General features: G+C 41.8%; 1 protein-coding gene across 9 annotated transcripts in view; it reads left to right on the top strand.

The window, feature by feature from the left end:
* Window positions 1-16,754, top strand: part of CDK8 (cyclin dependent kinase 8) — a 120,124-nt gene that overhangs the window by 102,128 nt on the left and 1,242 nt on the right. For 7 of the 9 annotated variants that reach the window (XM_042986621.1, XM_042986896.1, XM_042986960.1 and 4 more), the window contains 6 exons: window positions 1,863-1,932; window positions 2,699-2,771; window positions 5,543-5,640; window positions 6,270-6,348; window positions 6,468-6,626; window positions 9,127-10,409. In XM_042986621.1, coding sequence (XP_042842555.1) covers window positions 1,863-1,932; window positions 2,699-2,771; window positions 5,543-5,640; window positions 6,270-6,348; window positions 6,468-6,626; window positions 9,127-9,252 — 605 coding nt within the window. In that variant the 3' untranslated portion in view covers window positions 9,253-10,409. Of the gene's footprint in view, window positions 1-1,862; window positions 1,933-2,698; window positions 2,772-5,542; window positions 5,641-6,269; window positions 6,349-6,467; window positions 6,627-9,126; window positions 10,410-16,754 lie in introns of those variants that run through there. The other 2 variants (XM_015540103.2, XM_042986730.1) reach the window with 2 other exon arrangements.

Consider the following 16,754-nt stretch of genomic DNA (forward strand, 5'->3'; position numbering starts at 1 on the left):
TTAGACCTCACCAGCTGTGTCTCCATCCCTTGTTATACCACAGAATGGTAGTTCATCAGTCACCAAAAACTGCCCAGAAGTCTAGAATAATGGATATTTGCTTAAAACACATACATAATATTGGCTAGTGAGGTACTTCTTAGAAATGGTTTCTCATTAGGAAGTTTTCTCAGGTCAGGGTAACTCAAGACTAATGCAGAAATACCTGGGAGTTATAATTTCTCATTCCCTTGTTGGAGTGTTAACACAAATACTACCTTTCTGCAGAATTGGTCAACAGTTCAGTGAACACTGCTTTTTTGTGATGGGAATTGTATTTATTCACTAAATATTTGAGTACCTGCCATGTGGAGGCACGGAGTTATGCATAAAATCTTGTTGATATAACAGGCATGATTCTTGCCTTCTGGGAGTTTATATTGTGGTACTCTAAGTAGAATGTTTAAATAATAGCTATGGATGGAGTAGGTGGAGGAAAATGGTCTTTTCTTCCCACTTTTGGATGTGTCCACCATCTCTAAGGCCCGAGGCAAAGGAATATGGCTTACAAGGAGGTGAAAGTGGGGGTGGCTTCTGTAGGAGATGATTCTTAACGTGTATGTAGTTCAATAGTTACGGTAGGCTCAGCTTATAAGAAATTTGAAAAGTAGGCAGCAGGGTTTAGATTTAATGTGCAAGAGAATCCATGATAAGTTCTTGAAAACTAGTGATGTGGTTTATGTTCCATTTTAGAAAGAGTAGCATGTGATGGTCGGTAAAATCAGTTAAAGAGAGGGAACCGAAGCCTTGCAAGCCAGCTCTTTGCCTGTATCACGGTACTCCAGGTGTAAGTGATTAAAAAAAAAAAAAAAGGATGGGAAGTAAAGGACGAAAATGGAATTGTTTATAGGAAGTGTGTAATTGAGGGAAAAGTAAAAGATTATCAAGATTTCTAGCTTGAGAAATTGACAAAATAGAGAAATCAGAGCAAGGAAATAAGGAGAAAATTCCATGTAGGAGTTTAAAGTGTGTATTTAGTTGACTTTACAATATGTGGTATTTATGGAGGATAGGTAGTAGCTGTTTGTGTAAGTGGAAGGAAACCTCTGAAGGCCATTTAAAAAATAACGGTAGCTATTAAGCTACCTGTTGTACTACCTGTTGTCCTACGGCACGTGGTAGTCTCTCAGTAAAAGTCCAAGGCCAGCAGAACTAACTGAAACCTTTTCCACCTAATGTACCTAGTAGCTGGGGTTGTTTTTGTTACTGTTATTGAAACTAGCCAAGCCATCAGCTGACTTTTTTGCATACTAGTTATATCCTACCCTGTTCTATTTCAGACAATTGTTGTCGCTTACATTGATTGCTGACGTAAAGCAGTGTATTTAATAAAGTGAAAGTAAGGAGGGTCATATTTTTTTTTTAAAGTGCATCTTATAGCTATGGAGGGAAAAGATACTACATTTGCCATTGAAGAGATTGGTTGCTGATTTAACCAAGGTATTGAGTGGAAAAGGGGAAAAAGTAGTTTTACAAACAGAAATAGAATGATTTGATAATAGAAATATTTATTAATAGCTTATTCCCCTCTACTTATAGAAATTGAGGTAAAAAAGAAATTGAGGTAACTGATAGTAAATTCTATGGAAAGTAGGCACTAAAAAGATAAACTCAAAAAGATAGAGATCTAATGCTATGCAAGGAATGAGAATTGTATTTACAGGTCAAGATTAGATGTTTCTATAGCTAGTCAATTCTTTGAGATCTGTGCTTTCATGGAAGGTCAAAGTGTATGGCGTGTAATAAAAATTGAGGTAACTCTTGTTAAAATTCTTGAGAACAGGAACCTAGACAACATAAAATGTTATCAATGTATTCCACAGATAAAGATTGGGAAGATATAAAAAAGATGCCCGAACATTCAACATTAATGAAAGATTTCAGAAGAAATACGTAAGTTGGAAAGAAAGTAGACCCTTTTTTGATTTCTGCTTTCCCACAATACTTAGGTATAAGATCGAATACTCGACAGAATACGGAACACAAGGTTATCCTAACAAACAATTTTACTTATTTACTTAATAAATATTTTACATTGTGGCATTCTTTATTGCTCAAGATGTTTACATGATATAAAGAAGATAAACAGCTAATTTTAGTAGCTGATTTGGGTAGGAAAAAACCCTTTCGGTACCTATTACTTTCTGGAAGCTGCATCAGTGAAAGTATCATTAGCTGAAGCAGTAAGAGACTGAAATACCCAGCCTTGCTAGCACTGACTTGCCTCCCCACCTGGGTTGTGTAGTCATTTTACGTAGGCTTTAGCAGAGAAGAAGGAATATTTCATTTATCTGCAATGCAAGATCAGAGAATTGGGAGAGAGGACAGTTTATAGGCCTGTGACAAATGTAAAAAAAATTTTCTTTATATTAAAAGATTGAATTAAACGTTTGACCTGTAGTTATTGAGATAAGAGTCATATAAAAAATGCTATTCAGTATATATTATTTATGAAATTATTTTGTGTTTAATCAGTGGTATCCATTCGTAAGTGACTAGTGTGCATGAATGAAACATGAAATTGATCTAATGCTATGCCGATAACGCCATTTTTTATACATATTCTGTACCGGTTGTTATTAAAATGTTTGGAAAAGCCTCAGCCGATGTAAAATTAACCTCAAAATCTAATAAGTATTTCATAGTATTTCTCTTTCAGGTATACCAACTGCAGCCTTATCAAGTACATGGAAAAACATAAAGTTAAACCAGATAGTAAAGCATTCCACTTGGTAAGCTTTAGAGAACAATAATAATTTTTTTTTCCCCTTGATTAGCCCAACCAGAGGTTTTTTTGGGGTCACTTTATATGGTTACTTAGCACTCTTAGAGTACTTTATTTTTATTTATTTATTTATTTATTTATTTATTTATTTATTTATTTTTAGAGTACTTTAATGGTAAATGCAGACATCTGGTTGGTGCATATTAGTAAAGGCATGAAAATATTTGTTTTTGCAAACCCATAACATGGTTTAACAGACTAATGTTCAGTTATATTAGATTTTCTAAAGGTTGTCTTTGTACCAAGGCTGTCGAGAACGTTTTTAAAGTTACATTTATTGGTTTTCATCAGTTATTTAAAAGTTCCAAATATTTCGAAGAATCTAAAAGAAAAACCATCCCACTGCTCAGAAATAATTTTTACAGGTTATTTTGTATTTCAAATCTTTGAAAGATTGTTTATAAAATTTTTAACTCCCAAGATACTCTTACAGACTGGGGTATTAGAAGTCCTTCAGTGATGGTGTGCACTAGTTGCATTTTCTGGAAGAATGAGAGTTGCGTGATTTATTACTGTATAATGGAAAAATAATTTGACCTAGAAACTGAAAGAATCCATGCGCTATCATAATTTATGAGATTATATTCAACTATTGCCAATTTAAATTTGTTTACAATTTAATTTCCACTTTTACATCATTACAATTAAAAGTGATTTTCAGCTTTATGTTTTTAAGAAAGTTATGTAACATACTTGGAAATTTGGGGGAGCAGGCTGTATTATATTTGGCTTAAAATTCTTTTAATCCTTTATTCCCGGTATTTTTAACTGAGTTCATTAAGTGGGATTTTTTTTTTTTTTTTTTGCCTTGAAAAGATTATATTTTCCTTTATTACAGTACCAGGCCACTTGTAAACATGTCTTCTATTTCTGCTTTTTCTTCTCTGTCTACTGCTTCTGCTCCTACACCTTCTACTTATTTTTATATCATGTCCTATATCCTATATTTCATATCTTATTAGCAACTTAAAAAGCAGTACTTAACCTATCTTATTAGCACACAATATATTATTATCCAAATAATGGTTTCTTATAACGTACTTGAAATAGGACCCAAATAGGAAGGTAAGTTAGATCCTTCAACATACGGATTATTTATTCTAGCAAAGTAATGGTAATAGTGGTAGACTGACAGTCACAGTTTGCCCTTCCTTCCCCCCAGTTTGCGGCTCTTTGATATGGTCTGGAGTGGCTCTCACAACCATCACCACTGACATCCCAGAGAGAGACTTCCCTTGCAGCTTATTTGCTCATTTTTGCTGGGGTGACCTACCTTGTGTGGGCCCATCTGAAAACTCAGACGTAACTCCGTTAAAACTGTTGACTATTTTAAATGGCAAATCCGTGCTTTTCCTTTCAACTCTAAAAATGAAGCTGCACTTCCACTGAAATCTCATCAAAATTAAATTTAAATCTCGCCATCCTGGCATTTCTTCTGTATTTCTGAATATTTTATGTCCTTCTGTCCTCTGTGCCCTCTCCCATCAAGTCTCAGCACGTCTGTTGGTTTTCAAGAGTGGTTCTGGTCCACCGCACCAGAGTCATTTGGCAACTTGGTGGAAAGGCAGCTCTTCGGACCCCTGCCCAGACATCCCAGTCATAGCTCTGGGAGCGGGGCCAGAGGTCTGCTTTCGGAAGTGCGCGAGCGGTGATTCCGATGTACTCTGACGTCTGAAAACCACCGCATTAGATCAAAGAGGAGAAGCTGAGAGACCACTATTTAGATAAGCTCTTAAATCACATGTTAAAGTCAAACATTCTAAAATAAATAAAAAATAAAATAAAATATGTTAGTTCGTAAAGTCTTCGGTCAACTGTGTTTTAACCAAAAAATACTGAATTTTCACGTGAGTGCGACATTTCTCTAGGTAGCAAGGTAACAATAACAATAATAATAGCAGCTAACACTTACTGTCTTTGTGCCAGGTACCATTATGTTTGCTTTCCATACATTAACTCATTTAATCCTGAAAACAAACCTTTGGTAGTAGGCACGATTGTTAATCTCCCTTTGACAGATGGGATTACAAAGAGAGTAAGCACCTTGTCCAGAGTCACTCGGCTCATAAATGTCAAGTCAGGACTTGACCCAAGCAGTAACCTTGGAGGCTCCCATTCATAACCCCTCTGTACTTTACAAGTTCTGTATCAAGCATCATATTTATTTAGACTAGGATAGCACTGGCCAGGAGAGCTTTCTCTGATGATCTGTGCTATCCCATAGGGTAACTTCTACCCACATGTGTCTCTTGAGCTCTAGAAATGTACCTGATATGACTGAGAAATTGTTTTGTTTTGTTTTGTTAGTTTAATTTGGTTTTAGTTAATTTGGATTTAAATCTAAATAGCCACACATGGCTAGTTTTATTATTTGTGTTATAATAATGTTTCCCCTTAATAGAAAAAGAATAGAAAAGACAAGAATTTAGTTCTGTCCTAAATCGGGCAAAGCAGTTTAGATAATGTGGATCATTGGTTTGGAGGAAGGCATACGTTTAGTTACTTCTGAAAGGAGAACCAAGTAAGATCATGATTATTAGAATGACTAAATGTGAATTACTACATTAAATAGAAAATAAGTTTTCCTGTTGTTAATTTGGGGGAATAAATACCTTCAAATGGGGGCATTTTCATCAAAAAACATACACTTCGCACACGTGTCCGAGGAGATGACTACGGGAAGTAACGCAGTAACGTTTTTATGACTTACGGTTTCAGCTTCAGAAGTTGCTTACCATGGACCCAATTAAGCGAATTACCTCAGAACAGGCTATGCAGGATCCCTACTTCTTAGAAGATCCGCTTCCTACATCAGAGTAAGTGACCCATGTGTTAATTCACCAGCACCGTGGAGTTTTTCGGAGCGTGCTTTATTTTAGCTACCAACTCCAAGTTGCCACTCCTGTGACGGGAGGACCTGAGGAAATCCCCACAATAAGCCAGAAATGAGCTCTGATGACCGAGGTGTCATTTAGGCGTCTGTGGCCGTGTCTCGCTTTGCGAGACGTTGCCGGCTCTAGTTTCAGGCGCACCCCCGTTACTTGGTGGCGGGTCGCGTGTGGGTGCTGCCACTCCCTCAGACTCCCCGAGGCCGCTCACCGCTTGCACTCGCACTCTGTGTTCCCAACTGCGGATCTCGTTCCCTAAGAGCAGTGACGTTGCAGCTGGCCTCTACATTTCGGGTATAGTAATCAAGAGTAAGCCTGGGCCAGAAGGAAGTTGAGTCATATTCGATGATCGATTATTTTTATACAGTTCTGAAAAGCCCTCCCACGGCCTGCTGTAATGTCACGGGTTAGAAGAGTCATCTCTTCACAGCTGCAGGAAGGGTGCTGGTTTTACAAATACGGAGGCAAAGTCCACCTTAAAAGATTAAAATGAAGGATCTGAAATATCGATTATTAGCATACTGGAAATCATTTCTCCTTTTTTTTTTTGTGATCAGCGTTTTTGCCGGTTGTCAGATCCCTTACCCCAAACGAGAATTTTTGACAGAAGAAGAACCTGATGACAAAGGAGACAAAGTAAGTATTAAAGTACATTTCCTGCCTCTCGTTGTGGCCAGTGTGACCGTGAAGATAATTTTGCTTGTATTTGGTTCTCCTTCTGAGTTGAACTTTATTTTTCTGTTTAACCAATTGAGAAGAACCAGCAGCAGCAGCAGGGCAATAACCATACTAATGGAACTGGTCACCCAGGGAATCAAGACAGCAGTCACACACAGGGACCCCCGTTGAAAAAAGTGAGAGTTGTCCCTCCGACCACTACCTCAGGTGGACTAATCATGACCTCAGACTATCAGGTATTTCTAGTGTGTTTTGTTTTGGCTTGCCATATCCATACTTGTATATGGGTTTGTGACCTTTGGGAAATGCAATATAATTAAGAAAAATGCTGACTTTTACGTACCTGGGGAAATGACACTGACACGAGTGTCACTGGCATGGAGAAATACTGACTGATTCAGTAGAGGGAGCTGGCTTTTGAACCAGACAGGCCTAGAATGATCGAACTTAAACTACGCCCTTTATCAACTCTGTGACCTTGGACAGACAATGGGACATTTCCCGGCTTTAGTTTTTCATCTGTAAAATGAGAGTAGCCAAGTCTAACTGGTAGCTGTCGTAAGAGTAGACGTGATAAATCCTAGCGCCTTAACTTGCAGCAGCAGCTCAGTCAGCCCTGTCTGTTGTTTTGAGACAGCCGTATACCGGTAACGATTAGGCACACAGGCTTTCAAATCCCAGCCCAGCCACTGACTTTGGGTGACCTTGAGTAAGTCATTCAGGTGTTCCCAGTTTTCTCATTTGCAGAAATGGACAGTGGCAAGTGTCAAGTCGTAACAACGATTTAACGAAAGAACGTATGCTGAGGCACGGCGGCGGGCCTGCCTTGAGTCCGTAACGGATGTCACCACTCTTACCGTCGTCATCATCATTCCTGCCGTCAAAAGTCGTAGTAGCATTCATAGCACCCAAGTTTATTTATTTATTTTGAGAGAGAGAACGTGAGCTGGGGAGAGGCAGAGAGAGAGAGAGGGAAAGAGAGAGAGTCCCAGGCAGGCTCCGAGCATTCGGCACAGAGCCCGACTCGGGGCTTGAACTCAGGAACCTGAGCCGAAATGAAGAGTCAGACGCTTCACCACTGAGCCTCACAGGCGCCCCCTTAGTAAGCGCCTCTTAAGTGGTGGTGGTGATGCTGGTGGTGACTGTAATGGTAAGAGCTTGTTGGGTGCTTACTCTGCTAGCTTTTATACTAAGCATGAAACCTACATTATTTCATCATTATCTCAGAAAACTGATGCTCAGAGAGGTTCCATAGCTTTCACATGTTCCCCTGCCGAGCCGGGGGCAGACCCAGGACACAGACTCAGATCTGACTGCCAAGGCTGCCTGCTTGTGGATCCTGTCGAGTGACATCGTCAGTTCCTTTGCAGAAAGACCTGCTTTGAAAATCGTATTCCACCTCCTTGCTCATTCTGATCATATTGCCAACTCAGCCGGGTTTCAGGGTGGAGAGGATACTGAAAGCTTGACCAGTTAGAGTTACTTACCTACCAAAAGAGAAAAGGAGATCTTACTGAACTGGTGAGCTTCCCAGAGCTGCCACTACGGTTCAGGAATAAGATCTTCGCTCTTCGCTTTGGTTGAGGAGGGGGCCAGTCCACCGAACCATGGAAATTCTTGAGACTCTGCCGGGGTAGCAGCTCTCTTCCAGGAACAAAACAGGGACGTCAAGGGCAGACATCTCTGAGGGTTGATGTTTGTTCAGACATCTCTCTCCCCCTATCTGGATGGAAAGAGTGCATCCTTCTTGGCCCGAGAGTGTGTTTGCACACTAAGGCATCCTTAGAATGAAGCGGAGCAGTGCTTGGACCTTTGCTACTGAAACCAAGAAAATGCTGCTGCACTTCTTTGTTTCTTGGTGTTCTCATTGTGGTTGGTTTTTGTAGTGACTTCGATTTCACGTGTCCCCTCTTTTAAAATTCTATTTTGCTAGGGTTGGCAGAATTTCGGATTGTATGATTTATTAAGTACGCTCTGAAAGACGAAAGTAGTAAATTACAGTTAATCAGTTATCACATTTGTCTTGGGAGCTAATAATACGAGAGAGAGAGGTGCAGGAATGGGAATAATAATATAACAGGTCAAAGTCAGAGGAATCTAAACTCTATCATTGTTCTTTCCCTTTGTGCTCTTTTTAGAATTGAGAATACCATTCTTGTTACGTTTCTATAATTACGAACTTGTGTATATACCTTGTAGCAGAAGATAAGATTCATTAAAGGGCATAAAAATATTAAATGCCAAAGAGAATTACTCCGTGGTACCTTTTCTTGCCCTGTTCATTGTTTTTCTATTTTTCAGTCACAAGCATGTTGAGAGGTTTCTACCGAAGAAACTAGCATGTAAATTAGCTTTGAATTTCTTAGTGTGTCCATCACTAAGTTCATTTATAAAAAACTCGAGCAAATTAATGATTACTTATCAAGTAGGTACAAAACGGCTTAAAGAGGGAGGTTACTGCTCTAGAGAAACAACGAACTGCACAGCATTGTAATGAGACTCAGCCTGATATTGTTTGCTGGCGATACTCTGACCTCCACGAAGAAAAGCTGATATTAAAAGATTGGGGGTTTTCATCATGTTCCGTCTAGAGCTAGTATATGGCACAAGACTTTGAAATTCTTACTGCCTTGAAATCAGTGACATTTTAAACACGCATAAGCCTTGCTGGCTCGGGATGGAGCCGGCTCTTAGAGACGTCTGACTCACATGTCTCCCTCGTTCTCCATTTTCCAGCGTTCCAATCCACATGCTGCCTATCCCAACCCTGGACCAAGCACATCACAGCCACAGAGCAGCATGGGATACTCAGCTACCTCCCAGCAGCCTCCACAGTACTCACACCAGACACACCGGTACTGAGCTGCGCTGGAATGTTGTCCGTGCACCGTCGCTAGTGCTGCGGGACTGACGGTGCCGCTCCCTGCGGGAACCCGGCATGGGCCACGGGAGTGTACTGTGCGCTCACATCCTCAGACTGTCCAGTAGCCAAGTTCCACCACTTTTCACAGACCGGGGTAGTGGCTTCCAGGTTGTACCTGTTTCGGAGTTAGACTTGAAAGAAAGTGCTAGCACAGTTTGTGTTGTGGATTTGCTACTTCCATAGTTTACTTGACATGGTTCAGACTGACCAATGCATTGTTTTCAGTGACAGTCTGTAGCAGTTGAAGCTGTGAAATGTGCTAGGGCGAGCATTTGTCGTTGTATGTGGTGAGTTCTTTCAGTGTAACAGCGTTCTCTGACCAATAGTACACACACACACGAGTTTAACTGGTACTTGAAACATACGGCGTATGTCAACTCAACAAAATCACCAAGACGCAAAGTGAGATTATTTTGGTACACCTTTCATTTTAGTGTCTTATCAGTGGGTTGATTCATTTTTCTACATTGATCAGTGTTTTTTGACCAAGACTATTGCTTGGGTTTTTTTTGAAAGTACAGAAGCCACATAGTTTTTCCAGAAAGGTTTCAAAACTCCCAAAGATTAATTTCCAACTTATAAGTTCGTTTTTATTTTCAATCTATGACTTGACTGGTATTAAAGCTGCTATTTGATAGTAATTAAATATGTTGTCATTGATATAAACCTGTTTGGTTCAGCAAACAAACTGAAATGATTGTCATAGACAGTGTTTTATTTTTCCTGTTGGTGTTGCTGATTAGTGAGCATGCTTTAAGATGAAAAAAGCATGAATGATAACTTCCTCTGAAAGGTGCGGCATCCGATTCAGATATTCTGTCCCGATTTTAAAGCTGGTTGGTGTAGTGCTATTAAACTTTTGTTCAGTTAATTTTCCTTTTTAAAACTCGTTCGCACGTTGTTTAGGGTGCCCTTACTTCAGCAAAGGAGAAGGAGTAGGAGAGCCTTAGGATTTTTGAGGAAAAAAAAAAAACCTATAACATACAATGTACTGTATCAAACTATTTTACATGAATGACACAAGTATTCTGAATTAAAAAAAAAATTGAACATTGTTAAAAACAAGGTGTTATGTAATAAATTTATTTTTCATAAATCAAAATATGGAGTCAGCTGTATTTTTATATACACACAGGTGTTTTATTTTAAAATGTGCCTTAACAAGTGGCCTCTAAATAAATCTCTGTGATTGTTTTCATTAATAATGTCTATATATTCTACCCCTGTAGTGGAATAATGACTTAGGATGTATATACGGGTTCTTTCCTCTGCTGCACTTCGTACTATGATAGATGTGGAATAGACACCTTTCTAATCGAAAGAATTATGATGAGCTTTCCATTTCTAGAATAAGGCGTAATTCTGTCTTAGGCTGAGAACAATTTGTTTTATCCCAAATAGTTCTTTTTCCTCCCTCCTTTCGCACAAAACCAGAAGATTTAAAAAGCTGACATAATTTTTTTCCTAAAAATTCAACTCATTCAGATAAAAACATTCAAAGAACTAAGGAATTCCCAATCCTGCTAGGCCGGATCAGAGCAGTGAGGGTAATTTAGGAGCTAGACCTGTGTTGCCACATGACGTCTTGCCGCCCCGGCTCGTCCGCACAGCGCGGGGATCTGATCACGGAGCTCCCTCCCCAGGGCCTTCAGGAGCTGCCCTCTGACCACAGACTGAGTCAGTCTGACTTCTGTCAGTACCCTAACCCGCCTTCCTATTTCCCTTCACTCGAATTGCCTTCTGTTTTTCCTCCCTGCCTTTGATGCAGTGGCTTCCAACCTCAGTGGGCGTGAAAATGATCTGCAGTTTGTTTTCTCTGGGTCTAGTCCCAGAGGTTGGTTCAGGGGCGCAGGGAGGACACGGAATCTTCATTTTTAACCAGCTCCTCAGTTGGTTCGGATGCGGTTGTCTGAGGAACACAGGAGAACACCTCCAAGCTGGTCTAAAGATTTGAGCAAACGGCAGTTCAGAGACTTGGAGAGAGGGCCGCCCTGTCGACAACCCGCCTCCTGCATGAATTTGAAAAAATAGAACCCTGGGGCACCAGGGCTCCTGAGTCTGTTAGGCGTCTCTTGATTTTCGGTTCAGGTCATGATCCCAGGGTCGTGGGATCCGGCCTCCCACACCGGTTCCACGCTGAGCGTGGAGACTGCTTAGGATTCTTTCTCTCTCTCTCTCTCTCTCTCTCTCTCTCTCTCTCTCTCTGTCTGTCTCTGTCTCTTTCTCTCTCTCTCCCCCCTTCTCTCTCTGTCTTTCAAATAAAAAATAAAATTTTTTTCAAAAAAGTAAAACCCATTATGGCAAGTTCCACTGGAAATGTTGGAAACGCCTAGGGCTCAGTTCTCAGATTTTTAAATTTAGCAACCCCTGTTCTCTGAGGGATCCTGTCCAAACTTGAGGAGTTAAACATATTGACATATGTTTATGACGTCTTAACATATGTCATGTAACATATATATATGTGGCATATGACACAGAAACATATTAACATATGACATATGACATATGTTAACCATCAAATTGACATATCCAGCCTATTTCATATACGGGTCCAGCTGCGTATATTTGATTGCATCTGTGACGAGAAACGTGCACAGACATACACCCCGTCGCCCTCCAGCCCGTTCCTGGCTTTATTTCTCTGTGTTGCACGTATATTTGACCGTTGTCTGTCTCTCCCCTGTACACCAGAAACCCCCCGGGAGGAGCCTGTACCGTCTCAGCCTCTCCTCTTTTCCCTTGGCCCTGGGTGAACGCACCATCCAGGCTCAGGACTCGGGTAGGCCGACGGTTCCCGGATTTCCCGTCCAGACCTACCCGCCGCATCTGACTCATTACTGCAGATTGTCTCCAGACCAAAGATACCCGAAGCGGACTCCGGCCTGCGCCTTCCACCCTGCTCCTTTTACAGACGTAACCGTCTCCGTGGCCACGAACCCCTCCCTCCCGGCCGTCCAGGCCGCACCGACACTGTGGCGTCATCCTTGCTCACGCGCTATTCCCGTTCCGCATGCAAACCCCGTTTGCATTTCGTACACCTGTCTTCTGTCACCCTTCCGTCCTGCGCCGTTCCTCCAGCTTGCCAAGCGTGTCTTGTCTCACGGCTCTCACACCCTGTTCCGGCTGCATCTGTCTCCCGCTCTCCCCAGCTTGGCTCGCTCCCTCACTTCGTCAGGTCTGCTCCAATCTCATCTCAGAGAGGCTCTTCGTTTCCACGGTGAAGTAGCAGCCTGCCCCCCGCCTCCCCACCCCAGCCTCCTCCCCTGTCCCCTTCAGCCGGGCCTCGTTTGCCCCCATGGCACTGACCGCCACTAACTCCGGCTTGCTTGGTCTTTCTCCCCACCCCACCAGAAGATAAACTCCAGGCAGGCAGTCGTTTTTCCCTGAGATGCCGTTGACCTGTCACCGGTCCTGCTTACGGGGTGAGAGGTGTTGATTGGGTACACTTAGGTATTCAGTGTGATTGCCACAGTGTTAGCTAACACCTCTAGGCGGTCTTTTCATCTACGGCGACTGGAAACGTGCCTTACATAGGACAGTGCTCGTAAATACTTACTGGGTGAATGAACGAGTGAACAAACGACTTCACGTTGGGACGTCAAACGGGATCTCAACTCCAGCATATCCAAAAGAGAACTTTCAATCTTCTCTCCCTCGCCAAGCTCTGGCTTCCTAACTGGCCCCTGGCTCCCACTCGCACCATCCTGTGGCCTGCCTTCCACACGGCACCGATCCTTCCTCTCCAGAACAGTGATCACTACTTGACCTTGGTATACATCTGGGGTTTTCTTTTTTGTTTGTGTACTTGTTTATTGTCTGTCTCCCCCATGGAGTAAGGATTCAGTAGTCCTTTTAAAGAACAAACTAGAATGGTCATCGTACATGCTCTTAAGCCCTCAGTGGAGCTTCCTGAGTCAGTCACACTCAGGAGGTTATGTGTTTTTTCAGGAGGATGTTTGTAGACATCAATACACTTTTTCTAAAATTTATGGAGAAGGAAAAGCACTAGAATGAAGGAGTGCATAGAAGATGCATTATGTGATTTTAAGCCTTAGCTAGACCTAGGGGCGCCTGGGTGGCTCGGTCGGTGAAGCATCGCACTTCTGCTCAGGCCGTGGTCCCACAGTTAGTGAGTTCGAGCCTCGCATCGGCCCCTGCACTGACAGCACAGGCCTTGCTTCGGACCCTCTGTCTCCCTCTCTCTGCCCCTCCCCCGCTCACACTCTTTCTCCCAGAAATAAAAGAATAATTAAAAAAAAAAAAAAGACATCTAAACCCACAATAATCAAGACATTGTGATATTGGAGAAAGAATAGTCTTATAAATCAGTAGAACATGATGAGTCCAGAAAGGTACTGACACACAGAAGGGCGATTGATTTTCCAAAGAAGGGCGAAAGCATTTTAGCAGAGAAAGGATCGTCTCTTCAGCAAATAATGCCAGAGCAATTCGATATCCTTACGCAAAACCAAGCGAGCAGAGCCCTAATTCAGACCTTGAACTCCATACAGATATGAACTCAAAATGGATCATAGACCTAAATCTAAATATGAAACCTGTAGAATAAAATGTGGGAAAAACCTCTGTGGCCTCGTGTGAAGCAAAAATTTCTTAGATATAATACCAAACGCACGATGCAGAGAAGAAAAGATTGACTAAGTTAGACTCTATCACGATTAAGAACTTCTGCCCTTTGACAGACTGTTACGAGAACGGAAGACAAACACTGACTGGGAGAAGATATTTGCAAGTCCCGCGAGAACTTGTCTCTGGAAACAAAGAACCCTTAAAACTCAGTAATTAAAAAAAAAAAAAACACAACAAAACAGCAATTTTTTTATGGGCAAAAGATGTGAATAAACATTTCGCCAAAGAAGATAGACAGATGGCAGATAAGCTCATGGAGAGATTCTCAACAACACTGCCCATTAGGGAACTGCAAATTAAAACCACAATGAGATCCTACTACACACCTATTAAAAAGGCTAAAATTAAAAAATAACGGAGTACCACGTACGTGAAGATGCGGGGCAACTGGAACTCTCACGTCACTAGTGGGAATGCCAAGTGACCCCGTCGTTTTAGAAAAGGTGAACAGTTTCTTTTTAAAGTTCAACACACCCTTGTCCTACAACTTAGCCGTCCCGAGTGAAGCGAGAGCATGTTCCCACAAAAACCTGCGCACAAATCTTTGCAGGGGCTTTATCTGTAATTGCTAAAAGGTGGAAACCTATCCATACATTGACCGAAACACATGCCGTAAAATGGTGAATTTCCCATGCAGTGAAATGGAAAGTGCGTTGCTGATACACATAACGTGAATGATTCTCAGCTCGTGATGCTAAATGAAGGAAGTCCATACTGTGCGATCTCATTTCTATGGCATTCTGGAAAAAGCAAAATTATAAGAACAGAAAGACCACTAGTTGCCAGGGGCAGGAGGGAGAAGAGGGATCCGCGAAATAAGAACATGTTGGTATGTTTTTGGGTGATGAAACTTCTATACCCTGATCTTTGTCTTGGCTACACAACCGTAAACGTCAAAACTCACAGAATTGGGGCACCTGGGTGGCTCAGTCAGTTAAGCGTCTGACTCTTGATTTTGGTTCGGGCCATGATCTCACAGTTCGTGGGTTCAAGCCCCATGTCAGGCTCTGCGCTGCTAGCGGGGAGCTTGCTGGGGATTCTCTGTTCCCCTTCTCTCTGCCCTTCCCCTGCTCGTGCACTCTTGCTCTCTCTCCCTCAAAAATAAGTAAACATTTGTTTAAAAACTGGCAGAATCGTTCAGGTGAATTTCAGTGGCTTTGCATAAACTCTACCATAGTAGAAGACAAGAGGGGAAGAAAAGGACCAACAATATCCAGTGTTGGCAAGGACGGGGAGTGGCTGGAACTGTCCTACATTATTAGTAGCAATATCCAATAGAACAGCCACCCTGGAAAACAATTTGACAATTGCTTATAAAGTTATACCTATTTCCCAGGGGACCCGGCAATTGCACTCTTGTGTATTTACCGGAGAGAAATGAAAACATGCCCACACAGTGTTCAAAGCGCCTTTATTACAGCACCAAAATGGATGTCTACCAACAGATGAATAAACGAACTAGTATATCCATGAAGTAGGGTATGTTACTCAGCAGTAAAAATGGAGGTTCAGTAGATTCTTAGTTGTAATGATGGTACAGGTGTACATTTTGCAAAACTCCTGAAACTGTACACTTTCAATTGGCAATTTGTAAATGATGTCTTAAAGTCAGTCTGCTTAAGATGCCGTCATGCATAAAGCGCTGAGCACACGCCTCGCCTGTAAGCGTTCATTAAATGTTAGCTATAATTAGCATTCTCTCTATATGGAGATATGATTTTTCTGAAGACTTAAAATATGACCTACTTCTAGCAGGTAAGTTGAACTTTGGGGGTCACGTCACGACCAGATGTCTCCTAGCCCTTCCCAAATGAACGTAGAGCAATTACATGAACGTAAGCAGGATTCTTGGCGTCCATAATTCCAGGGCTGAAATAGTTAAAGGTAACTCCGATATCACTAACCCATCATGAAGGTTTTTTTCTTTCTTAAATCCAGGGAAGGTGAGGGGCTCCTGCTCTTTACTGAACAATTAATTCTCCTCATCTCACTTAGGGACAGCTGTGAATTTTCTCATAACCTGAATGTGTTTTGAGGGAGCAATGGCACTGAATCCACATTTACTGAGCACTTAGGATCTCAGAGAGGCTGTTAGGGCCTGTGGCCAAACAGAACTGAAACAAACCACAATCCCTATCCTCAAATACTCATGGAATTTAATTTAGTTGAGGAGGCAGGATACACGTATGGGAAATAAAGCAATGGAAGCCATTATTGGATCAAGCACTAAACGGAAGGTTAAGAACCATAACTATTTCTCTTTTGAGAAGAGAAAGTACAGTGGGAAAGATGTCGGGGGTTGGGTGGGGAGACTGTCGGTGAAAAGCATCAGAAAGAACGCGAGTTTGGGACCTAGGGCTTTGGTCGAGTCGTTCTCTTCCAAGCTCTGTAAATATTAAGAATTGTAGTAACAGGGCGCCTGGGTGGCTCAGTCGGTTGAGCATCCGACTTCGGCTCAGGTCACGATCTCACAGTTCGTGAGTTCAAGCCCCACATCGGGCTCTCCGCTGTCTGCGCAAAGCCCGCTTCGTATCCTCTGTCCCCCTCTCTCTGCCCCTCCCCTGCTTGTGCTCTCTCAAAAATGAATAAAACGTTAAAAAAAAAAAAACTTACAGAAAACGAATTGTAGTGGTAACTATGACACTTTCAGTGAATCACCGAAATGCGTAAAGGTGCTGTGGAGAGCAAGCTCCATCACTGTTCAGAGTTGCCTGATTAACTTTGTTATCTCAGCTTGACCCTAAAGTAACACTGCCTGCCTACCATTTGGAGAATTAAGTACAAATGTGCTTGT

This window comes from Panthera tigris, chromosome A1 (assembly GCF_018350195.1).
Source record: "Panthera tigris isolate Pti1 chromosome A1, P.tigris_Pti1_mat1.1, whole genome shotgun sequence".
Classification (NCBI taxonomy): Eukaryota; Metazoa; Chordata; class Mammalia; order Carnivora; family Felidae; genus Panthera; species Panthera tigris.